General features: G+C 30.6%; 1 protein-coding gene across 1 annotated transcript in view; it reads left to right on the top strand.

The window, feature by feature from the left end:
* Positions 1-27,217, top strand: part of LOC118184242 (dynein axonemal heavy chain 8-like) — a 442,084-nt gene that overhangs the window by 278,873 nt on the left and 135,994 nt on the right. Inside the window, exons 51-56 of the mRNA XM_085817842.1 lie at positions 6,584-6,718; positions 7,600-7,722; positions 16,473-16,686; positions 24,727-24,833; positions 24,940-25,103; positions 26,561-26,750. Coding sequence (XP_085673968.1) covers positions 6,584-6,718; positions 7,600-7,722; positions 16,473-16,686; positions 24,727-24,833; positions 24,940-25,103; positions 26,561-26,750 — 933 coding nt within the window. The remainder of the gene's footprint in view (positions 1-6,583; positions 6,719-7,599; positions 7,723-16,472; positions 16,687-24,726; positions 24,834-24,939; positions 25,104-26,560; positions 26,751-27,217) is intronic.

Raw genomic sequence — 27,217 nt, 5'->3', positions numbered from 1 at the left:
CTTTCAAATTTAAAATATTAAAAATACCTTTTTTTGAAATGCAATAACATTGATTTTTACACTGCTATACAATTTGTTCATGTGAATATTTTTCTTCAGAAAGTGCATTTATGTGACCTTCAAGTCATCTACCAATTTTAGGAGCCATTTCCAAAGTAATTCTCTTATTCTGCATTCCTACCTGAAGAAAACTTTTAGATGGCTGGCAGATGATGCCGAAACTTTATCTCAAAATGTTAAGAAGAAAAATCCTTTCCATAATGTGTGAATGATGTTCTGTATTCAGAGGAAATTTTTAACAAACATCTAAACCCTAGAAATTAAACTTTTTCTAAAGTTAAAAGAATGAATTATATAATCAAATTATATCCTAAAACTTTCGAAAAAAAATTTAGCTTGTTATTGACATCAAATATTTTACTTTGAGGTATTATATAAAATCTTGATTTTTCTGTCTATTCTGCAATTTTAAATATTCTTTACATAATTTGTTTATGCAAGGAAAAAATTTTTCTTTGTTGAACTATCACGAGTTGTGTACTAAATATGCAAATTCTAAATTGTGACATTAAGCCATGAGAACTTTAATATTTAGCTGTGCAAAGTATTTAGAAACATTATTGCTATCATTAGTTGGAAAAGCAATTAATGAATGTTAATAATTTTCTTGTCCTGTTTCAGTTATAATACTTAATGTTATGCTTTCTTTAATTTTCTATGGCTTATATGTAATTTTTTAATGGTTTTTGATGCCACATGGGGAGACATATAGTCTTTACATTTGCTAAAATCACACAAATACCTAATAATGTCACATGAAGCAGTACCATGTCAATATCAGTTATAACCCAAAACAAAATTCAAGCTTAGATTATTGCTTGTTTTATTGAAGAAGTTCTATGCATTTCAAACAGGGTTCGTACAGTTCTTAAGAGTCCTTAAAAGTCCTTAGGTTTTTTGGAATCGCTTTTTGGTCCTTTAAAAGTCCTTAATTTTGGCCAAAATCGGCAGAAAGTCCTTAATTTTAATCATCTGAAATTTCTGTCTGTTTTTAAGACTGCCATTTTGAGTGTGAATTAGCATTTTAAAGGAATATTTTTGGTGATTTACTGACATATATGGTTACCTTTTGAATGGGTTATAATTTGTTGTTGTTTCTAATATAAACAGTGGTATACTCGAGTTTCTAAGCAAGAAATGAAACATAAGTATTTCGAAATTCATTTTTCCTAATGAAGAGCTCTTAGACAACTTTTTGCTTTTGGGGATGTGAATTATTTTATTAAACAGTTCTAAATTTGGCGACTTATCAACATTTTGGCAATTTTAAGATCAATTTCTATAGAAAGATTTTAATTCTGAGATCTGGGAATTTTTTGACGATTTTTTTAAGACATTGTAACATTGATAAATTTCATTAAAATAATAATAATGTATTGAAATTATATTAAAAAAATTACATTTAAATTAAAAATTTTTATTTTTCTCTGTCATATTATAAAGTTCTATTTTAGCATCTTATTATGCAATATTTTAAATCTAAAAAATAACAACGTATAATGCTTTAAAGTACAGTTTACCAAACAGCAAATGCAAAATTAGCTGTGTAATTAATTAAAAATGTCTTCTTCCTAATTTTTTCGTAGAAAGAGTTTTTCCCATGTAATTTTCTCAGATTATGCATCGGTTTTCTCCATAAAATTAATTTTACACTTTTTCCCTCTTTTTTTTTTTTTTTTTTTTTTAATATTTCTGGCTTTTTGCTGTTACAGAATTGGTAGGGATAATTTTTCTTTAGGACTTCAGACATTACAGCCTGGAAAGTTTAGGAGGATTTGAAGGCTAGATTTGTAGACCTACGATTCTAGAAGATTCGAGAAATATGTGACAAAATGAAAAATGTCTCCATGGTATTTTACAGAGAGTTTGCAATAAATTTCTTACTATATGGAGAACGTCTAGAAGAACAATGAAAACATAATATTTGAATGTTTTACCTTTGATACTAGAATGTTTATCTTAACGTGTTTATCTTCCCTTTATTTTCTGTACTTTTCATTAGGCACAAGCATAGAAAATGTCAAAAAATGCTTCTAATCTTATCACATTGGCAGGCGTGGAATTAAATGAATAAAAAAAAACTGAAAACTTACAATTTAAAAAATTCATCTAATATGTTTTAATACATCATAGAGCTAGAGCTAGGGATTTTCCTACCTGATGCAATCTCCGTGGATCTTAAATTCTGCTGCCTAGTGCCTTTCAAAATCTTGCTTCTAGTGCCTGCTGTAAATTCTAAACATTTTGCAATTTCTAGATTTTGTTGCTTGGTGTGTCACTAAATTCTAAAAATTCTGCCATACCAGCTCTGTAACTGACCCTTTCTATATATATTTCATATTTCTTCTGAATATTCATATTACTAAAGAAATAAAATTAGCAGCTTTTTCTATACATTCTAAACGCATTTTTTTTTTTTTTTTTTTTTTTTTTTTTTTTTTTTTTTTAGAATAACAGAAATCCTTATTTAAATCTGATAATTCTAAAATGGAAAGGAATCATGTTGAAGAAAGAAACTGAATCAATAAAGAAAATTATTCTTCAAAGATATTTACAGTTATTATTATGTAAATTACGCTGTTGTTAATGATTTCAGCCTTTGCTATAATTTCCATTTCTTTTTCCTCATATGATAGAGTTATTGAGCCAACTTAAATTAAAATTGCATAGGCTTTGACTACTAAGTCCATATGCGTCATGATTATCTCTTTCTATACACAATAAATTACCGCTAATCCACATTTTTAGTTTGAATTTGACTGTTCTTGTTTAATTATATCACCATGAGGTGTAATTGATTTTGTTAGCATCAGAACATGCCTTTATGTTCTAGTTCTTTTTAAATAAAAAAGAGGCTTATTTAAACCTTTGTCCAACATTGTAGTTACTTTCAGACATAATTTGCTTCACATCTGTCAAGGCGTTTTGGACTATACAGTCAAAAATCTTTAATCCGGACTCGTTGGGACTTCAGTGATTCCGGATTATCAGTTTTTCCGTATTATAGATCATAAATTTAAATTGGTAAGATGGCATGCAGAAATTATAAAATTAAAAATATGAAACTGTAATTTATGAAATAAAGAGCAGTTATGATCTAAAGGTATCAAAATTTACAAAAAAAAAAAAAAAAAAGAAAGCTTAATATTTATTTGTTTATTTTATTAAACATTTCTTTCAACACGCACGTGTGTAAAGCATATATTACGCATAGTCGAAATTAGAAAATTGCAACCAGAAAACTATTTGTGTATTCGTGATATTTATAATGATGAAGAATTTGATTTAAATCATATCAAAGACAGAGTACATCAAGATGAAATATTACATTTAGTAAGGAATTATAAGTGGAATAAAATAAAAGCATCTATTTCTGAGAATAAATGATAGAGAATAAATGCTGAAGATGAGGATAGTGCTGACAGATGAACTTCCAGTTCATTGCGCGCCGCGACGTCCCCCCCCCCTGTATAGCAGCGTGAAATTGATTAACAGATATCGGAATAGTTAAAGAAACAAAGGATATGCCTTTATCCATTTTTTGCAGCAATTCCACTTTTTGTTTGATGGACATCGAAACATGCTTTCGCTTTGTAGATCCTTTCGCGGCTCCAGAATCAGAAATTCTTTTTGACATAATCGACAGTTCAAGCTTACTTTTATAAAACTGCTCTAACAGTCTGCAAAAAATAATAAGCTGGATCCAATTCGAAGATTAAGGAACAACGCAATCCGCAACATTAACTGAAATAGATAATTAGATAATTTAAGCCTAGCTTATACCGTCCGTTACACATTAACGCGCATGCGTAAGCACATTATGCGTTTACGCATGCGCAGGAAGTTTGTAGCTTTGAGGTCCGGATTATAGATATCCAGATTAAAGACTTTTGACTGTATAACTTTTACCAGATCAAGTAAACCACTCATAAGTACATTGTGGAGAGGTTATCAAGTTAGGAGATAAAGCAAGCAAAAACTAGTGAAAACACTAGGTTTGCATATTGAGACAAATTTCTGATTGAAAAGATGCTTAAATAGAAGTAAATTGAAACAAATTAGCCAAAATGTCTGTGAAGGCTTCAAATTAAAAAGACGCATAAATATTTTGAGTGTTCTTGTTACAAAACGTAAGTGTTTTGTAGCGTTTAATGTGTAGTTATCCTAATATCATTTAGGAATCAATGTTATAAATTACATACATTTTAAACTGTGAAATTTTATTAGATTGTGATTTTAAAGGGCTTTTTTAATAAATAGTGTTAAAAAATAAATAAAATTTAATAGTGGCCATGTAAATCCATAATGACTAAGGTTATCTAACTACCTAATTTCATTATTTATAACTAACTGCTTATCCTTAAAAATTATCTCTGCATATTAAAGTGAGTTATTGAATTTCATTAATCCTTACTGTGATTACAAGATAAAAATGTAACACAAAAATGTAAAAATTCATGTAACACTTTTTCTTTGCATATAGTGAGACTTAAAATAATACAAAACAACTTATCTCCTCTGGTGCTTTAGTGACTTATTGGAACTTTAAAGTATATTAGCTGGGTTACAACCCCTGGAACTCTACATGAAGCTACTACACTATAACTGTGTCAGACAGAGCCCAACTAACTTTCAAAACTTGCCAACCGTGCCTACATAAGGCCTTTCAGGTTTCTTCCAATCAGCCAGTCTTCTCTGTAGGCAAGCAGCTGCAGTGACAACATCTAGTCTTTTGTTATGAATCATGTTATGATCTTACTTTTTATTTTAACCTATGCCGCTTGACATAAAATCTACCTGCCATTTACTAAACCTCTAGATTCAGCAACGCTGTGACAAAATGAGACATTTAAAAAAAAAAATCAACGTAAAGCTAACTGTTAGTAAAACATAAATAAAATGTCACTTTTCTTCTTTCAAATATTTCCAACTATTTTGAGTATAAAATATTTAATGCTACTTGATAAATTTCATGAAGTTTATTTTATTCTCAAACTTGTCAATAATTATGTTAATTAATTCATGTTTAATAATAATGCATCCTACTTACGGATCTATTTTGTTTTTAGGATGGTATTACCAGTGCAGGATTTTAGTTATAAGCTATACTACAAACTATAGCTTAGGGCACCACTTTCTTGTGGACCCAAAAAATTAAAATATAGTATAACAGACTCATAAATGGCCCATATCTCAAATAGCTTATTGCCTTATCAAGTCTAAACACAGCTATGGGTATTACAAAAGTGAAGTTCAAGCATAGATAATAATTTTAATAGAATTTATTCAGTTCCCATTTGCTCATAGGTCCTTAATTTTTTTCATTAATGGTCCTTAAAAGTACTTAATTTCCATGTGCAGAAATGTGTACGAACCCTGTTCAAAAGAGGCAAGCTGTTCTACATGAAGTGAAAATATTCTGGTTTCTTAAAGAAAATAAATCTTTTCAAAATCAAGCCTATCTTTCTTAAAAAATATAATTTTTTGATTAAATCAGTCAAAGACTGATATTTATTTAATTTCGAAGTGCAGATTTTTATCTAATTTGGAAATTTGAAAAGGGAAATTAAAATCTTTAAAAATATCATGACCCTTCTAATACAAAAGAATTCTGAATGTTTATTATAAATTTCAGTATATAGATGTTGATTGGAGGTACTGATTCTTCTAATTCAAATTTTAGCAGCGTTATATATTGTTATGATTTTTCTTTTCTGACACCAGTTGTTGCATTATTTTCTTCCTTCACATTCGTACGGGGTTCGTGTGGATTTGGAGTAAAAAACGACGACACTTGATGAAGTATCGAAACACACTTTATTGGCCGGTATTAATCAGAACAGCCTCCAATAACACTTTTTATAGTTGTCGAAGATCTATAAACATGCTGGAACAATCAGTGACACAGCCTTCACACTGTCAGGCAATAACGGTGGAGACTGCTTCCTGCAAAGCACCCGACTCTGCTTTCCGGAGTACAGCTCCCGACTCTGCTTGGTCGTTCTCGGAACTCCACGTACTCTCGAGACTCTCCTCACTACAACTCGCGATGCACTCTACGACTTACGAGCACAGCTCCTGACTCTTTGGTTCAGTCGTTCCTGGAGCTCAATGCTCTCTCTCGACAATGCACTAACAGCAATACACTACGAGACTCTTTCGATGCGAGGCACACACACTCGATGATAGACGTACACTGACTGACTGCGGACCAGCAGGGTTTATATAGCTTTCAGCTTGTGTTTGGGAACATTCTGGGCTAAACCGGTAAGAATTCATTCCAGAAGGTTCTCCAACCGTCCATGGTATATCGCCAATTTTGTCGCCAAATGGGCGATTTCTTGCCAAATATGGCAACCCTAAAACTGCTTTGCGGGGAGCCATCTTACTGTGCCTGACCATTTCGTAACAATATTATTAAAGAAAGTATTGCCTATTTAAGTTATATATTAAAATGTGATTTTGGAAGAAATAAAGTGTGTCATTTTATTTTTCTTAATTTGCTTACTATCTGTCCTTACAGGCTGTTTTACTCATTGGAGAGCAAGGCACAGCAAAGACGGTAATGATCAAGGGTTATCTTAATTCAGCTGATCCAACACAATACATGTGGAAGAATCTAAGCTTTTCTTCAGCAACAACTCCACAGATGTTTCAAGTATATAAAAATAACATTGTCAATAACATAATTGTATATTACTTCATTTGTAATAATTTGACATATCTTTCTGCCTGTAAATTTTGTTTTCAGAGTCTAAATGTGCAAAATTAGTCTAAATGTGCAGCTCTTCATTGCAAATTTTCAAATACATTTTGATAGAAAGACTAATTCTTGTTCAGAAGATTATAAAGAAAACACTTATTTTTTATAAACTATGGAAAAGAAAAAAATCAGTTTCCGCCTACCTATAAAAGTGCCAGTAAAATTAGAAATGCAACAGTCTTGAGTTTGGCATAGATTTAGTCAATATCTCAATTGATTTTGCAGGCAAACGGGTACATGTTCCTCTTTATCAGGAGCAAAGAAATCTGTAAGACTGAAAAAGAGTCTTTATTATTTATTTAGTTAGTTTATTGCTTAAAGCAAAGTGCATAAGGGCTATATGTGTATGGGGAAATATGCCTTTGTGAATAACTTTCTTAGAGTAACTGGTTCATATTTAAGTAACACATGGAGAAAACTATATAAACCCCCATTCAATCAGCTCATTTGCTGAGGTTTGAATCAGATTTACATATTGATGTCTTGCAATCCATAATGTGTGAGGGAGAAAAGAGTACCTTTGCAATTTCATAAAATCATGCATAGTTTACTTTAAAAAAAAAAAAAAAAAAAAAAAAAAAAAAAAAAAAAACGGTGTCTGTCAGCTACATATTGCTTCTTATATATAATTTATCATCATTTCATTTGCTTTGATTCATTTATTATTGTTATTAAATATTAGCATTGACAAAAAAATTTTATATTATTCCATATTTTAAAATTTTATTTCAAAAAAACTTTTATATAAAAATATATAATTTTAGTTTAAATTTTAGAGAGCAGTAGAAAGCTGTGTTGAAAAGAAAGTAGGAACAACATTTGGCCCACCTGGTGGAAAAATTATGACTATATTTATTGATGACATTAATATGCCTGAAATCAATGAATGGGGAGATCAGGTATTCTGCAATAAGTTTTATTTGCTTTAATGTAATAGTTGATATTCATTTCTAGGCAAAATATCTAAAACTGAAGGTAAATATTTTTCATGAGCACAATTTTAAAACTGAGAGGACTGCACCAAAGAATTAATTTTCACTAAAAACATAAATAAGTCAAAAGTGTTGACTTAACAAAAATGTTAATGGGATTGAATATATGTGTTTGCTATAAATCATTAAAACTGGTTGTAATTTGTATTATTAAAAAGGAATGCAATCTATATCACAAACATGCTCCTGTCTTGACTATTTTGAATGCCTTTTATTTATTTATTTTTTATTGTTAATGTTTACTGCTTATCCAAATCAGTGTCTTCAAAAATGCTCATCCTAACTTTTGATTATATTTAAATTTTCATATAATTTTTAAATAATTAGAGTTCTCCACACCCTGTGATTAGTCTAAATTTCTTCGCTTACTTCAAGAATATTTTGATTATAAAATTTTAGTAAACAGTTTCTTTATCATGAGTTGTGCAAAAAATTTCCTCCTATGCAGAAATCACTTTTCTTAAAATTTAAAACTGACGATACAAATGTGGAGTGTCTGATGTCAAGGCAACATAAGTCAGAATGTTACTGTTGTATATTAAATATGCAGTATGTTTATCCAAAGATGTTTCAAAATTTTTTATTTTAATCTAGCTTACCAAGTCTTTTCCCCCAATCTTTCAACAGCTTTTGAGCTAAAATTTTTTGTAATAAAGTGCTATCACCATTCATGTAGTTTAACTACAAAATTTACCTCCTATATATATATTCTTTATTCTTTAAATTTCATTAATTTTTTGAGTTAGGCTATTACTTGTTTGAACTATTGTAGATTTAATATTTTTTTTTAAATTCCTTTTTACATTTATAGGATTTTATGAAATTTATTGTTTATGAATTTCAATTTTTGGTCTTTGTGAAAAATTGTTTAATTTTCCACATTATAATTTTTCTCTAAATTTCTTACTTATATTACATTTTTTTTTAAATGTAATGTAATTGTACATATATAAACACACACACACAGGTGTGGTAATTCTGGTAAAAGCATTTTGCTAGCATTTCCCATGCAAACTGTGAGCAATATGTATCACTGCACAATTGTAGAGCTCACCAACATGCAATTTATAGTGGGAGTGTCAGCTAAAATAGAGCAGCTATTCAAAAGAGACAGGAAACTATTCATGAGTACATCCTTTTGAACTGCTGCTCTGTTTTAATTCATAGCCCTATAAATAAAATGCATATTGATGAGCTATGCATTTGTGTAGCAATGCATGTTGCTTGAAATTTGCACAAGGAATAACAACAGCTTATGACATCAGAACACTTTTACCTACTATTCAACAGTGCACTGTACTACTTCAACAAGCCATTTTGCCACACACATTCCACATACAAATCACAAAATCTGTATATTTCAATCTACTCTTAACTCTTCTCCATTTTTTCAGATATTGTGGAATTATCTTGTATGTATGTATATATATATATATATATATATATGTCATAATAAAAGCAAAGGAAAAGACGGAACACTGTAGATACGTGATTAGACCCATATTGAAGAAGATTTTGATTGCGTAGTCTGCTAGTAATGCTAACTTGGTAATATCTAAAGAACTTGGCAGTCGAGGCAGTTTTAATTCCATTTTTATTGCAGCTGATATTTGTGGCCACAATCACTTGGCACTCTAGTCGTGCCTTTCCACAGAAGATTTACATTTTTGATATTGTTGAGATAGAAAGCAAGCCAGCAAAATTACATCTTATCACAGTAGAGAGCAAAAGCTGAAGTGCGTAGTTATGCAAGATGGAAGCACGCGAAGAGAAAAGTTTTGGTTTACAATTATTACGTCATCAGAGCTGCGCAGGCCATAGAGTGATCTAGAAATGACGCAATGCTGAGAAGTTATTACAATTTTAGAACAGAGAGGAAGAATTAATGTTTGTAGTTATATTATAATTTTGATTCATATATTTTTATCTTACATATATATATATCATGATCTAGATCAAGGATCCCAAGCTTTTTCTTGCATTATTACCCTTTAATAATTAAGAATATTTTTTCCCATCAACCTCCTTACGTTTTTCTGTATAATGTACCAAAAACAACATAATTATCATACAAATAATTTAATCTAAATCACTAAAAGATAGCAATCAGACTAAGAATGTGAAAAAAATTGAAAAGAATGTTTCGTTAGATTTATGTTTTATTTTTCTGTGTAATATTATTATTTTAAATTTTACGAATACTAACAAGTTTTCAGCAAAAAAATCACAAATTATAATTGCACAGATGTTTGATTTTAATTAATGTGAGAGCTGCATTTGATATACTGTTACAATTTTTTTTTTTTTTTTTTTTTTTTTTTTTTTTTTTTTTTTTTTTTAGTATTTGGCATAATATTTCTTAACTTAATCCTTAGGTCACCTCCTTCCAAAGTATAACCTGTTTCTTGTATTCACTGCTTCTACTAAGTAGGAAGAGAGAAAAGTCAATAATGTTGGTTTGGTAACAACTTTTATCTTGAGCTATTGCTCTCAGATGACTTTTAAATTCCAAAACTTAGTGTGCCTATGTGTTTTGAATAATATTTGTGTTTAAACATCCTCCTTCAGTATAAAATGTATTCAACTCTTCATGCATCATAATATCAAAGGTATCACTGATCAGCTGTTCTATGAGCTATGCTGGCTCATCAGAAAGCTCATGAGAAAAGTCAATAATGTTGTTTTCTTAACAACTTTTACCTTGAGCTATTGCTCTCAGATGACTTTTAAATTCCAAAACTTAGTGTGCCTATGTGTTTTGAATAATATTTGTGTTTAAACATCCTCCTTCAGTATAAAATGTATTCAACTCTTCATGCATCATAATATCAAAGGTATCACTGATCAGCTGTTCTATGAGCTATGCTGGCTCATCCAAATTTTCAATGTCTTGGATGGGAATGTTAAAATCCTTTAAATTTTGCATTTGGCTTGTATGTAACAATACACCTTCTGAGGAAGTTTTGCATTCTTATTATTTTTTAATTTAATTTTATTGTGTTTCTGCTTTTTACTTTTTATATTGCACCTTTTGCATAAAAAATATGTATTAAAAATATTATTGTCTTTTAAATATAAAGAATTATTTCTTAAATTGCAAAAAAGAAATGTGCTTTCACCTAATAACATCTGTATAATCATGTCATATTTAATGTTCTCTTCTGTTTCATTCTTACTTATAGAATACCTTTCTGAAAGAAAGTGTAAAAAACATTTATATGCATTATGAAAAAAAAGTGCTAATCTGTTTAGAATGTCAAAACTGTACCGCAAGAAATGCATTTTTTTCGGGGGGGGGGTGAAAAACATTTTGTTAAATTTAAGTTTTTTGAGTCCTTAGCAATAAACTATCAATAATATTTGTATATTGTTCAAAATTTTATATAAATTTGAAACTAGAAACTATTTATAACACTAAATAAATACCATAGTTAGAAGACAATTATATAAAGAAGGATTAAAAAGTTGAAAATAAAAAAATTAACTAATAAATCAGTGCAAAGGAACTTTCTGTTATTTATTAATTAGTCATTAAAAATGACTGTAAATAATAATGCTGTCAAATCCTGCTATAACAAACTTCATGGTATCAAAAGTTTCTTTTACTGTGTCCAGCCTGAATTAAAAAAAAAAAAAAAAAAAAATAGATTAACTCCCGAAAAAGCATAAAAATTGACTGACACAGTAAAAATTGTTTAACATTCACACACAAAAAAAAGGGGGTAATAATAACTAAAATTTTTTAAATCATGTTAAGAGTTAATTACCATTTTTATTTTGTGCAAGTAAAAAATGCAATTCTTACATTTGTTTTCTTTTCTTTCTTTTTTTTTTTTTTTTTTTCTTTTTTTTTTTTTTTTTTTAGTTTCACTATGTGTTGTTAATTTTACATAATTACTTAACATAAATTTAATCATTCAGACTGTATCTTCAAAATACTTATCTCCTAAAATATACATTTATAATTATGAATAATCATTTTGTTCAAAATATAAGAATACTAGATAGAAATAACGAAAAATATTAACGAATTTACCTCTAGTGTCTGAGTATAAAAACAATCTGATTTTCTACTGGAATAATGTAGATTGCAAAATAATTTTTTCCATACTTTTGTCCAAAAATTAAAAGAACTCCACTTTTATTACTTCAGTTAATACAGTGTGATTATAATTAAAGTTGTGATTTCAAAACACTCTAACTTTAAACTTACTTCTCAGAATGATTTGATATTTTATTAGAAAATCATGAGGCAATGGAATTTTGTTTGGAGAAGGAAAAAAAATAGTTTCAAAATATGCTGATAGATGGTGCTATCAGAGTTCACATTGCTGTTGGTATGCAAATTACTGAGACATAACATGCGCACTGCAAATATGGCTAAGATAAAAATTCAGAGCACCAACAACATATATAACACTTTGCCTGAATGCTTCATCACAACTCTGACGAAAAAGGATTGTACTCTTCTTGTGAAGCTTTTTTGTCAGAATAGTGACTGAGCCTTAACAGCTATCAGGAAGTTTTGAACATTAAAAGGCAAAAAATCTGGCCCAGTGATACACATGGCCTGTAGAACATGATAGATAAATTTTAAGAGACTGGTTCATTTGACGTGAATCAACGTAGAGGACGGAAACTAGTTTCAGCTTCGGCAGTTGAAAGTGTTACAATAACAACAAATAATGTTGCAGGAATCAGCAGTGCACGGGGTATTTGCTGAATGTTAGATATGCCTATCAGCATGGTGCATAAAGTCCTACGGAACATTTTTCGCTGTTAGCCGTATAAGATAACTCATGTACAACAGTTGCTACCTGCTGACCTGGAAACATGTGAATCGTTTGCACTACAGTTTCTTGCCTGTGGCGTTGAAACATTCTGTGGTCTGAGACAGCTCATTTCCATTTGCTAGGTTCTGTAAATACTCAAAATTGCAGGATATGGGCGACTGAGAATGAGTTCCCAATACAGTCTGAAAAGGTCATTATGTGGTGTGAAATAATGGCAGCATTAGTTATCGGTCCATTCTTCTTCAAGAAGAAGATCACACCTGCGAGTCCCATTACCTACATCATTACTAGCAAGTAGTATGAAACACTTTTGAGTAAGCATATCCTTCTGGCACTTCAGCAACATCAGTGTGTGGATCGCACAATATTCAGGGAAGATGGTGCTCTGCCGCACATTGCTACTCATGCGAAGCAGCTGCTGCTTTCGGAGATGACAGAATTATAAGCTGCCATTTTCCAACAGCATGGCCGCTACACTCTCCCGACTCAAGCCTGTGTGACTTTTAGCTTTGGAGATATGTGAAGAATTTAGTTTACAGTGGGCAGATTGCAAATCTGGCCGACTTGAAGGCAAGCATCATGCACCACATTCATAGCATCAGCACAGATATCCTCCGATCTATTGTGGAACATATAGGTGAATTTCTATCACATAATATTTACTAATACAGAATGCAGACATTTAAGTCAAATAATAAAGTTTAGACTTTCTGAAAATGATGAAAAAGGAAAATAATTTCATCACTTATCTGTCCTATCGAGTAGCCAAGGAGAATTCATTCATTCTCCCTAAGATATATACAGACACTTCCTACATGACAAACGACTTATACTGAACAATCACTCAAATGATGAATGTATCCATAAAATGTTACTATGTTCCATACATATATCTTCTAATAATATCCATGCGATAAGAGCTATAAATACTTAAATAATACTTTTGAATTTTAAACACATATTATAAATAAATAAAGAATTGCTTTAATATACAGTACATGCCTTGGACTGTCATCTTTCAGGAATGGGGGAATGGGTTGAGGATGAGGTTAGTAGATCTTTATGTAGGTGAATGTGAATCAACATCTGACTCTCCAGCTGAAGACTGATCGATAAATAAAGGGGGCATTTGGGATAAGGACACTGTATGAGAGTTGAAAAGAATTGGCATGTTAGCTGGGGCATCAAGGCTGATTTCTAAAATGTCTTAAGAAAATAAGTGTCTAACATATCTAAACATGATTTTTTTTTAATTTCATCATAAATAAGATAATAGCACTGTATGGCATCATGCACAGCAGACTTTACTTTAGCAAATCTCTGAGAATTGGGGTCTTGGTTTTCCAAAAGAATGAGACTTTCTTTAAATTTGGAAAATGCTACTGCCAATAACTTTGTATCAAACTTTTTACTGGGCAAGCCTCTTCTTTCTCCTTTCTTTGTTACTCTTTGAGATCTGATGATTGAATCTGCATTGCAATCTTGACATGTGCAGTTTTTGACAAATATGGGATTTTTGTTCTTAATTGTTTTGATCATTAAATGATTTATGCCACTAGAATGTGTGACATTTCACCTTTATCTCACCACTTATAATTGTAACTTTTATGTCGAATAAAATGGCTTGTCACTTCTCTGCACACTGTCAGTATCAGCACTTAATTTACTCTTTTTACCAATTTTTTTTTTTTTAATATTATTTATTTTCTTTTCAATTCTGAACAAATTTTACTCAGAACAGGCTTGTTTATATCTACAAAAGTACATAAAGTGAAAGTTTTTTTTAATGGGGAGCGTCTGTATATGACTGCTAAGTAAAAAATGTATTAGCCCTTGTAAAGAATATCCTAAATTTTGCAAAAGATCTGATGAATATAAAATCCCCATTCAAAAAGCAAAACTTAGAGAATGCTTTAAGTATTATAGCATAACAAACCAACAATGATTAAAATTTCAAAGTATGACTTCTTGCTTTGCTTTAATCAAGTTTCACTCATTGAAAATCAATGAGATAAAGGAATGGAATTTCTTCTGTAAGTATTGAATGTAAAACTTTCTCTTGATAGTATGTTGAAATGATTTTAACATTTTTTTTTGACTCTATTTTTAATTTTTCATTCTAAGAGAATCATGCAACAACCATAAACCCCTTATTGAAACTTTCTTTGCATTGACAAAATGAGGTGTGTACTTTTTTTTTTCCCTCTTAATTTTCAGTAGGTAGACCTTTTTTTGTTGCAGTCATTTAGGTAAATCCATGCTTCATGAAGAGTCACTATGCATTTCCATTTATTTTCTAGCCCACCAGTGGCTGAGTGGTAAAGTCGCTGAATACTGATAGTTCAGTCCGAGGTTCAAATCCTGTAAACAGGCTGGCTGCATGGGCATTTTCATTGTTTTTTCCATGTGTAACATGTATATGAGTCAGTTTTCCTTAGAAATTCTTCCACAAAAGTATCCCTTCCTCTAGGCAGATAGCCTTTGAGTGCTTTGCCATAGTCAAATGAACCAAACCAGACCATTTATTGTCTAAATATGTTGAGCCATATGCCTTGACAAAATCCGGTGAACATTGTTTTTAAATTGTAAATCTTGATTTATTATTTTATTTATTGGTGCTACAGATATAATTAAAGACTCTGCAACAGCAGATTTTCTTTTATTACTGATGAATGAACTTAGAAGAATTAGAAACAGCACATACTTTTTCAGGTGTTCATCTGGAGTTTTCTTTCCACGTAGAACTAATGATTGATTATTTTTCCTTTCTGATAAAAAATGCCGCTTATTTTGCACTTGGAAGTTTTATACAATGCACTTTCCAGTGTTTAGGAATTGGAAATAGGAAAATTTCTCTTCCAAAAGCACAAAAACATATCCTTGTTATCCACAGCTTGTTTACATGCAACATTTTGAAAGAAGAATAAATTTAAAAGTATCAAATGATATTTCTCATTTCAAACAATAAGCTTCTGCCAGAAATTTATATTCCAAAACAGTTGCTTTTTTTAAAATTATTTATCGAGATTGTTCTAAAAATGTATAAACACATTCTGTACAATTTCTTTGTACACAAATTCTACAGTTCTTCAGTGCTAAAATTTCTTTTCTTTAAAAGTGTCAGCATAATTAGATTCTGCTGATCGATGAAAATGCAGATATTATTATTATATTATTGTTTATCCAGTTTCGAATATTTCTTCTTTTTATGAGAGCTAGCTGAATTTTAATTAGCTTCTTTCTTATTTTTGAATGTTATTCCTTTTACAAACAAAAAAATTTCAAAAAATACATCACCCATCTGTTTTTGATTGTAATTTTTTATACTTTTTTGTCTAACACAGGTGACTAAACACAGATCATTTAGACATTAGTGTCTTTAAAAAACACACACTTTTTACTCATTTTATTTCAAGAATTATTTTTTCTTCTTACATGGATTGGTAGTGTTATTGCCGAATGCATTTTGCAACATTCAAAACTGTACACTTGTGCAAAACAATTTTTTGGTTTTAAAAAAAAGGAGACTATATTTTCACCCTCAAAGTGTACCTAAAATTTATTTCATTCACTTATTAACATAATTCAGTTTCTCGTTGATATGATAAATTTGTGTCCTCATTTATGAATATTGAAGTTAAATTTCATAAATCACACCATTAATTATTAAGTAATATATATAAATATTTCACTAATTAGTTAATAGCATGTTCAGTATTTTGTAATATTTTTATGAAATATGTTTTGTTTTCAAAATAATTTTTAAACCTCTTGTATTTAGAATGATAATTTGTTCTAAGAGAACATCAAACTTATATGACCCTCATTTTTATAGCGTTTCTCATTCAGAATATAATATTCTAGGTTACAAATGAAATAGTAAGACAGTTAATGGAAAATAAAGGCTTTTATAGTTTGGACAAACCAGGAGATTTCACAACTATAGTAGATATACAATTTGTAGCTGCAATGATTCAACCAGGAGGAGGAAGAAATGACATTCCAAGTAGATTAAAAAGACAGTTTTCAGTTTTCAACTGCACTTTACCAGCACCAAGATCCATTGATAAAATATTTGGTTTGTATTTTGATACTTATTCCTAACAGCAAAATATTGCTTATTAATAACACTTGAATTCATGCCTTTTTCTTCTTTTTCTTTGTTAATGAGTTGTTAATGTTACATATGGCTTTATTGGCAATCCAAACATATAAAACAATTCAAGTATCACCCAAGAACAATGATATATAATAAAAAAGAACAAAAATTTAATGTAAGAACCAGAACAAATTAAGATGGGAACAAAAGTAAAAAGTTAAAAATGAGAAGGAAAACAAGAGATCCAGTCTTTACAAGGAGTTAATGAAAGTTCTGGTATTCCAGTATAGTTTGCTTATCTCACCACATTTGCTGAGACGCTTTATTTAGTTCTGGGCATATAAGAAGATGCTTTGTATTCATGATGCCCAAATTATAAATGATGGAAATATGCCTATTTTATTAAGACGATGTGCCATGCAATCATGACCTGTTTTCAGTCTGAATTTTGCCAGAGCCTCTTGACAGGGTTTTTGACAAAACTTTTTCCGAGTGTCTTGAGTGTTGGCCCAGGACCTTTATCTCCTGGTCAGATTTAAGAGTATCCATTATTTTCTCAAATATATGCTTTTTAAGTGACTGTGGAGGAAGTGGTTTTTTGTCCTGTCCCTCAAGTGTTCTTCTTGCTAGTGAATCTGCCTTTTCATTACCGTTGATACCCACATTTGAAAGGATCCATTGAAAAACGGTTATTTTGTTGTATTTATAAAGAAAGTTCAAGGTTTGTCTTATTTCTGAGATAATCTGGGTATCTGTATTATGATTTATAACTACAGCCTGGATGGCTGCTTTGGAATCGACTAGAATAACTGCTTTAGAGAAACAATTAATCTTTATCTTGAGGTTTTCCACAGCTAGTGAGATTGAAAGGATCTCTGCATCAAAATTCAACGTGAAGTGTCCCACAGGAGTACATTGGGAAAAGAGTTTACTGTATTCATCAACCTCAATGTTGTCTTATATTTTAGAGCCATCAGTCTTTGTGAATTTTATTAATAAATTACATAATATATTTTAAATCTAAAGCTGGAAATGTAAAATTAGATATTAACATATTATGATCATATTGCTAAAATCCAAAATAAACTGATTTTTCAGTTATATTTAAAAATGTAATTTTCATTGTGTTCATGTGACTCAAAATGTAAGAAATATTCTATAGTATTTTGTTTGTTTTGTCGTAGTTTGAAAAATTCAGTTGTAATTTAGTTTAATGTTGTCCCTCTTAAAGTAGAAAATTTATACCGCATTTAAAAGTATGCTATTTTACTGCAACATTTTGCACATTTATATGTGAACAACATTTATATGTGAAGTTTATTGAAATCTTTGTAAGACTTTCTAATTTAAATACCAACATACAGATCTAAATTAAAGATTAATCACAGATCTAAATTTGCTTATTTCTCAAGCTTGTTTGTGCATTTAATTCAACCAAAGAAAAGCATATATATAATGAAAAAATTTAAGAAAATCTCAAAAAAGAGATCCTGAATATTGTTTTGATAAATGATAGGAAGAAATGTACAATTTTGAAAGTGCTTATTTCAGAAATTGTGTAAAAAACTTAAAATTTTAACAAGTATTGTCATTATTGAAACAAAATATTGGTTTGTTTTTTCAATAATTTTTCATATATTTCAGTTCTTTGTCTTAATAAATGCATAAGAGAAAATCTTCGAAATAAAATTGATGTTGACTTTGGTCTCATCAACTTTTTATCCCATACTAATGCATTTTCTGATTGCATTTACATTCTAAATCATCATTCTTTCCCACATTATACAAACTGTTCTGTTAAAACGACATGAGGGAGGAATTCCTTGCTTGAAAGGCAAAAAAAAAAAAAAAAAATTAACCCAAGACCTTTACATTCTCCAGGTTCCAGAAAAAGTATGCCATTTCATCTGGTTCATTAAAAACAAACTTTGTTGAGAACTTTGGTACATGCATAAGACATTATGTATACATAAGAAGATGCTCAAAATAGCTGCTATGCATATTGAGGCATGTTTGTGCATGCCATGGAGTGTCTGAGTGAATATGATCCAGCAATGTGCTCTTCACAAAGTAAATATACTATGAAGACAAGTTCCTAAGTTTTTATCTGTACAGTCAAAAGTCGTTAATCCGGACTCGTCGGGATTTTGGCGATTCCGGATTATCGATTTTTCCGGATTATAGATCATCAGTTTAAATCTGGTAAGATGGCATGCAGAAATTACAAAATTAAAAATATGAAACCGTAATTTATGAAATAAAAAACAATTATGATCTAAAGGGTATCAAAATTTACAAAAAAAAAGCTTATATTTACTTGTTTACTTTATCAAACATTCCTTTCAATGTAAGGTGCTTCGTTTCATGTGATAATACTTTCTCTTTAATTCTATTAAACAGACATAATTTCTTATTTAGTTACAAAGTTCCGCTGTTCAAGTCCTATACTTGCTGTGTTGAGAATACCGACTAAAATGTTTTCGTTTTCAATAACCTGTGGGTCACTTTCTTCACTATCGGAAGCGAATTATAATGACGAGGAACTTGATTTAAATCATATCAAAGACAGAGTACATCGAGATGAAATATACTTAGTAAGGAATTATAAGCCAAATAAAATAAAAACATCTGCCCTGAAGATAAGGATAGTGCTGACAGATCAACTTCCAATCCGCTGCGTGAAATTGATAAACAGATTTCGGATTTCAAAATATACTTTCACTTTGTAGATACAAATTACATATTAGTAAATATATATCGGAAATTCTATTTGACATAATCGAAAGTTCAAGCTTACTTTTATGAAATTGCTCTAACAGTCCGCAAAAAATAATAAGCCGGATCCAATTCGAAGATTAAGGAACAACGCAATCTGCAACATTAACTGAATTAAATAATTTTTGCTTAGATTATACCGTCCGTTACACGCATGCGCAAAAACATATTCGCAGCCGTAAAGGTCTTATGCGCACTCGTAAACGCCTGTGCGCATGCGTGAACGCGACGCATGCGCAGAAAGTTTGTAGCTTTGAGGTCCGGATTATAGATCATTCCGGATTATGGGTGTCCGAATTAACGACTTTTGACTGTAGTAACAAGTCGTGTAGTTGTATTCAGTACACCAGTTCTTTTGATGACTCCATAGAAAGAAATCCAAAAGTGTCAGTTCTAACAATTATAGTGACTTTGAAACTGGATACTCATTTCCAATACTGTCATCTGGTATATATTTTATGCCCAACCAATCATGTATAAGAGTACTGAAATATGATGTTGCTCCATCATGATAGAACCATAGGTCACACAGTGCAGGTCACATAGATTCATCAATTGAAATAAATTAATGTATAAGGAAGAAGTATTAAGCATAAATGTGTGGTGAATTGTTAATGCAGAAAATTGTTGAAAATAAAAATACGAGGGCCATCCAGGAAGTAGATTACGTTTCCGTCTGTGTCCGCTAGGGGCGGGGCTAGCGCGGCCATCTTGGGGTCAGAGCGTTGCGCAGCTCAGTCTGCATCTAGCCGTGCTAGTGAGAGGTTCGTGCTGTGCTCCGTTCAGATACTGTGACGGTTTGAAATGTCTGCGTTAATTGAAAATCCTGCGAGGTGCGCTCAGTAATAAGGTTTCTGACTGCAAAAAACTGTAAACCGATAGAAATCTATCGGCAGCTTCGTGAAGTGTATGGGGACAACATTATCACTGAAGGTGGAGTGCGTCAGTGGGTCATAAGATTTCAAAATGGCCGAACCAATGTTCACGACGAAGATCGAAGTGGGAGACCCAGCATAGTGACCGCCGAACTTCTCGAAAAAGTCGATGCTAAAGTCCGTGAAAATCGAAATTTCACAATAACGGAACTTTCTTTGAGTTTTCCACAAATTTCGCGAAGTTTGTTGCACGAAATCATCAGCGAAAAGCTTGGTTACCACAAGTTTTGCGCAAGATGGATTCCAAAAATCTTGACAGAGGACCACAAAAATCAGCGAATGGCTGCAGCGTTGAACTTTTTGGACGCTTACCATAAGGATGGTGACTCTTTACTCGATCGCATCGTTACTGGTGACGAAACATGGGTGAAACATGTGAACTGTGAAACGAAATTGCAATCAATGCAGTGGGGCACACAAGTTCTCCCCAAAAACCCAAGAAATGCATGCAAACAATGTCGGCAAGGAAGATGATGGCGACTGTTTTTTGGGACAGAAAAGGTGTAATTTTGGTGGACTTCCTGGAAAGAGGCACTACAATAAACTCTCAAAGGTATTGCCAAACTCTCCAAAAACTCAGAAGAGCAATTCAAAACAAGCGCAGAGGAATGTTGAGCTCTAAGATCTTGTTGATTCACGACAACGCCCGGCCCCACACGGCAAATGTCACTCGTAAAGTTCTTGAATCTTTTAAGTGGGAGTTGTTTCCTCATCCGCCGTACAGTCCCGACCTGGCACCGAGCGACTTCCACCTATTCCCAGCAATGAAGAAGTGGCTGGCTATGCAGCGTTTTGATGACGACGCACAGCTGCAAGAAGAGGTAACGAAGTGGTTGAAGGCGCAGGCGGCCGAATTTTTCGACGAAGGAATTTCCAAGCTCGTACATCGCTACGATAAATGCCTTAATTTGTATGGTGACTATGTAGAAAAGTAGTATTTGAGTGTGGCTTTCATCTGTATATAATAAAATTTGTTTCCTATACTTTGTTTATTTTTTTATTCCAAAACGTAATCTACTTTCTGGATAGCCCTCGTACAATATATTTTTGTAACTGTCTGGATTTTGTTTTAATTTTAAAATATTCATTAAAGTTTTAGTAATATTAAAGTAATTTACTTGATAAAAAAATGTGGTTTTGAAAATGCACCATTGATAACTACTTATGGTAAAGCATAAAATGTCGTAAGCAGGTCATTTATTATAGTAAATTCTTAAGTTCTTTTGATGACTTTTTCGTAGTATGCTTTATAAGGAAACTAACTCATATTCACTGTTTTTCTAGTAAAGTTCCTCCTGTCAGTTGAGCAGCCATAAATTGAATCACGATGAATTACCAGTATTATGGATTTTATTATTCAGCCACTGGTTGGTCCTTAATGTGCGTTAGTTCACATAATTATTTGCAATAATATAATTTTCAGAAAATATTATGGAACTATTTACACATTTCTGTCTTATGTGATGTTAATTTGAACACTATATGCTATAAAGCAAAAGCGAAAGAGCTTAAAATAATCTAGCAAGTACCTAAAATATATAAAATACAGTTAACCACATTCTTAACTTAATGAATTAATAACCACATTTTTAGCTGAATAAAATCAGGCAGGATACTTGACTATTTTGCCAAGTATTTAAAAATTAAAAATAAAAAAAAAATTTAAATTAAAAATGAATTTATTCTTAAAACAAATTGAAGAATAGTTCAAAAAATGTCATTTATTTTATGTTGTAATAATATGTGGGTTGGAAAAAGCATACTGAAGTGGACCAAATAAAAATTAATCTGATACTAAACATGGTGGGATTTGTTTACACATAAAAATGCATAAATAGGTGCAGTTTACCCAAAAAGAAATATATTGTCCAGTGTGTTAAAAAAAAAGGTGTCATGGCAGAAAATGTTAATAAAAACTGGATGTTATAAAAAACTGCATGTGCCCAATAAACTGATATCCTATAAATAGAAACCAATATTGTGTTGATTGAAACTTAAAATTTAAGGAGTGAGGAACACTAATATTCTTAACCTGTTGCTAGAACATAGCATAATAAGCACACTTACTTTATCTTCCAGTACCGATCAGAAACTTAACTATATTTATGTGATTATTTATTTACTAGTAGCTACTTATAATTGATTAATATGGCCATGTAAAAGATTACTAAAGGGAAAATACAAATATCATCAACCTCTTAACAGTACTTGTGAGTTTGAACATAACAAAGTCCTACACTGTAGATTATGAAGCTATGTAGATACCTATTTTCATCCTCCTAAAACCTACATATACGAAAATTTGAATAAGGAAAATAAGTTGAGAAAATAATTCTGCTGAAGGAATTCCAATTATTTTTCTCACAGGAAGAGAATTCTTTGCATCTTAAGTACAGGCTAGAAGCAAGGCATTAATTAGCACATGGAGTTAAAAATGGCAAAACATCTCGGAAATATATTGACTCTCGTGGCATCCTTTACTGAAAAATGAAGGCACTGGAAGAAAATTCTCAGTCTTGTGACAACTTCTTAACTAATTTCTATTATGACAAATTACAAGCTTGAAGAAAACTCAACACACGATTTAACACAGATAGTGGTGAAGAGTAAGGCTGAAGCCTTTTCCATCCGTGCTGTCTGTTGTTCGAGAGAGAGGGAAAACTGGTTCAATGATAATTTAAGAATTTGCTGCATGACATCAAAAATGATTAATTAATTGAAGTTCAAATCCGAATGTTCGCACTCAGTGATTAATTTGTATCAGTCTATTATAACTTCCTTCGTCTTTTAAGCAGGAGCAGTCATAATAGTTATAGAATTCATTTGGAAGCTAGAAACATCAAGTTTCTGTATTTCATACAAGAAATTCCAGACCATTATATAGAAGATTAATCTCTAAATTTTATTTACTTAGTAACCTTATATAAATTATGCCGTTATTTTTGAATTAATTTTTTTTTTTTTTTAAAGAGTTTTATGGAATTGTTTGATAAATTCAGTGTTCTTCAAAGCATATTTTGAAAGCTCACACAACTTATGATGCTGTAATAGTGAAAACAGTGTTAGTTTTAAGAACACTTAATGATATTTTTTTTTTTTTTTTAAAAAGTCTTGTAATCTCTTTTTTTTTTTTTTTTTTTTTTTTCCTCATTTATCACAGAAATGTTATAACTGTGCCTCAAAATCATATTGCTATATATTTACTTTTTTTAATTAGGCAAATTTTAACATCGGGTTGGTGTTAATTAATGGAAAATGCAGTCTGTATTTCAGGTCAGACTAACATGCTGATCACCTCTTCAACATGGAAAATAAAGCAATTGTAACTTAGATATGTAGCAACTATTAATATATTATATTAATGTTGTAATGTAATGTTTATTTTAATATTATTGTAAATGTTTATTAAATTTAATATTATTGTAAATGTTTATTTTAAAATTAAGTTCTTCCTTCTGATATATGTTACTGTATGTTTTCTTAGAAGTTTTAAGCTGTTACCGTATTATACAGGGTGAATCTGAACAAGTGGACAAAAGTTTAAAGGGTGAAAGAAAGCAGCTATACAAGCAATATTCGTCACACAAGTATGGTCAGAACGCAAATAGCTAGCAGCTAGGTAGCGTTGTAAACAAATGGTATAAAAAGGGTCGGTCCTCACACCCAGTGGCATTTTCTACTATGGATAGCTGGTTTATACGAACCATAAAATTTCCAGGGCGATGGATTAGTCGAGGTGGCCCCATAGCTTGGCCACCAAGATCACTGGATCTCTCGTGTTTGGACTTTTTTTCTGTGGGACCATATGAAAGCCCAATCTATGACTGCCCCATTGAAACCAATATGAATCCAGTCTCCAGTATTGCTGTTGTTGCCAGCAATACTCAGGAAATGCCTGTTAACTTCGCAAATGTGCATCAGTCCCTATCCCACAAGTGTGAAGCATGCATTATAGTTGGCGGAAAGTCTTTTGAGCAATTTCTCTGAGCATGTACATCAATTACGTTTCTGTTAAAAATTGTTTTCTGAAGTATCTCCTCTCATTCTTGAGTTAATTTTTATATGTAACAGTGGAAAACTACTCTTTAACTTCTCACCACTTGCATTCCTACCATACATTCTATGATGAATATTGCTCATATAGCTGCCTTCTTTACCCCCCTAAAGTTTTGTTCACTTGTTCAGATTCACACTGTATAAACAAATTGAAATCCATAGTATGGTACAGTATTAATCCATAACACAGTATTAATTAATTTTCATTCCCATCTATTAGTTTTGTCTAATTTGAAAATTATTTTACTAATAGGTGTCATTGGATGTGGATATTTTTGTAAAGAAAGGTTTCCTGATGAAATTGCAGAGTTCATAGAAAGTTTTATACCAGCTACAAGAATTTTATGGCAGGAAACAAAAGTACTGTTTATCTTTATATATGTTTATACGTATATATATATATTTCAAGGAATTAATATCATTCAAAAGATATTGCATACTATATTAATAAAATATGTTATTGTAGCAAAAGATGTTGCCAACTCCTGCTAAATTCCATTATGTCTTTAATCTTCGAGATCTTTCTCGTATTTGGGAAGGTATGCTGAAAATTGAGGAGCCTGAATGCGGTGCAAAGGAAGATTTACTAGCACTGTGGAAGCATGAATGTACAAGAGTAATTGCTGACAGGTAATTGAAGTAACGTTTTTCAATGAACTGAAAGTATGGTTTATCCTCATCAATATTTATATGCTTATTTAATCTTACTGCAAATATTAAATCCTATAGCCATGAATTTTAATTTAATGGACAATAAATTTATTATTTTATCATCTTTATTTTCAAAACTATATGTTTCTAATGAAGGTTGAATTTTTCCAAAACATTTCATCTGACTTATTTCAATTTGAATTATAATTCTTTATTGACAGTTTTTTCCAGATCAGTATTTAGGGCATTTTAAGAAACATCAATCATCAGTATCTGATACTGGAATTCAAAACATGCACAGAACCAATTTATCCTTCAGAATTTCTCAAAATAATTTTTTGGAGTTAATAGTAAATTTGATACCAAAATTCATATAAACCTATTTGACAATGTCAGCTAGGTAGTAAACAGAATTTCATATTTTCCTTTGAATTATTAAATAGTTCTCATTCCCATTTGTAATGCTTAATACAAATTTTATTTACATCAGTAAAATAAAGCAGAGTCTTTTTTTAAATTAGTAATATAAATCCTATGCCAGTTGAATTATTGTTATCACTGACATAATTAATCTCTAATAATTTATTAGTTGTATTAAATATCAATCAGTATTAACTATAATATTACAGAAATTTTACTCAGTATTAGTGATATCACAGAACTAACTGATACTGCCAAAATTTTTTTAAATTTCAAAGAAAATCCTTTATTGCAGCATAAGTAAATAATCCTTGTACTTTTAAGACTGAAGTATATGTATACTTTTTTATAATTATGTATAGTGCAAGATCAAATAGAAGTTTTTATGTAAAGAAGAAAGTTAAGACGTTTGCATTAAAAAAGTTAATGTTATCCCATTTCTGGAAAAGTTTTGTTGAGCTGATGTTTAGCATTGCAAACTTGAAAAAATAAATAACCTTATATTCAAAATTGCAAGTCTTATCATACTATGTAATGAAAAATGTAATTAATTTTACAATAGAAAAAAGTATTTTTACCTTTACACCTATGTGAATTAAGCTCTGAATATATTATAATACAGAGTAGCTATAGTACTTAGATGATAGGCTTATAAACTAGTAGATTTTTTTAATTGTTTTTAAAATAATGCACTTATTTAGAAAATGTAATTTTTCAGGAATTATTATTATCCTGCAAAATTATATATTCGGTATAATGATAATTTACTTTCTGAATGTTAATAGATTATTTACAGATGGATTTTGCATTAATTATATAAATTTTGCTTGATTAGACCCTCTTAAAAACTTCAAGCATAAAGTTTTGAAGAATTATTTTTAGAATAGTTAGTAGTTACAGTATGCTTACTCTTTTGCCAATTGATCACAAGTATGCAGAATTGATAAATTATAATTCATCAGTATTTGGCTATATTGTGTTGCTTTTTAATCTGAAAATGAGTTTTTTTCTGTCAGGTTTACAAATGAAGAAGATAAAGACTGGTTTCTGAAAAAAATGACTAAAGTTGTGGAAGAAGAAATAGGACCAGAATATGCAAAACTTTTGCCAGAGGAACCATATTTTGTGAACTTTATGAGAGATCCTCCTGAACCAGATGACGATGAGTCGGAAGTAATTCTTGAAATGCCGCTTATTTATGAGCAAGTAAGCAGTAATGGCCTTGTTTTCAATTTTCCCTTTTTGAATTATAGAAATCTAAGATATTTTGTTGAAAGATTCTCTCTCTCTCTCTCTCTTTTTTTTCTAAAAGTATTGAGGCATCCCTCTCCCTTTTTTTACATATAAAGTGGTTTTATGTTGAGGCACAGAATTTTACTTTTTTATTATTATTATTATTTTGTAATTTTAAAAACCATTAAATTAAAAATTAGCACAAAATACTAAAATGTCAAGATACTTTTTATCAATGCAATTTTGTTCATTTAAATTTTTATTTCAAAGAAAAATGTGCTTAGTTTGTTTAATTCATTTCACTAAAATTTTCAGAATTTCTTTTTTAAATTAATATTTTTATTTGGTTCATAAATTTCTTGTAAAGTAACAATTATAGCAAAGCACTCTAAGTAATAATTTATTTCTAATCAATTTTGTGTTATGTATATAATTTTGTA

This window comes from Stegodyphus dumicola, chromosome 5 (genome assembly GCF_044657685.1).
Source record: "Stegodyphus dumicola isolate Sdum_Otavi_A_Nest chromosome 5, ASM4465768v1".
Lineage (NCBI taxonomy): Eukaryota > Metazoa > Arthropoda > Arachnida > Araneae > Eresidae > Stegodyphus > Stegodyphus dumicola.
The sequence above is the reverse complement of the archived record's forward strand: the minus strand, read 5'-3'. Positions and strand labels throughout refer to the sequence as shown.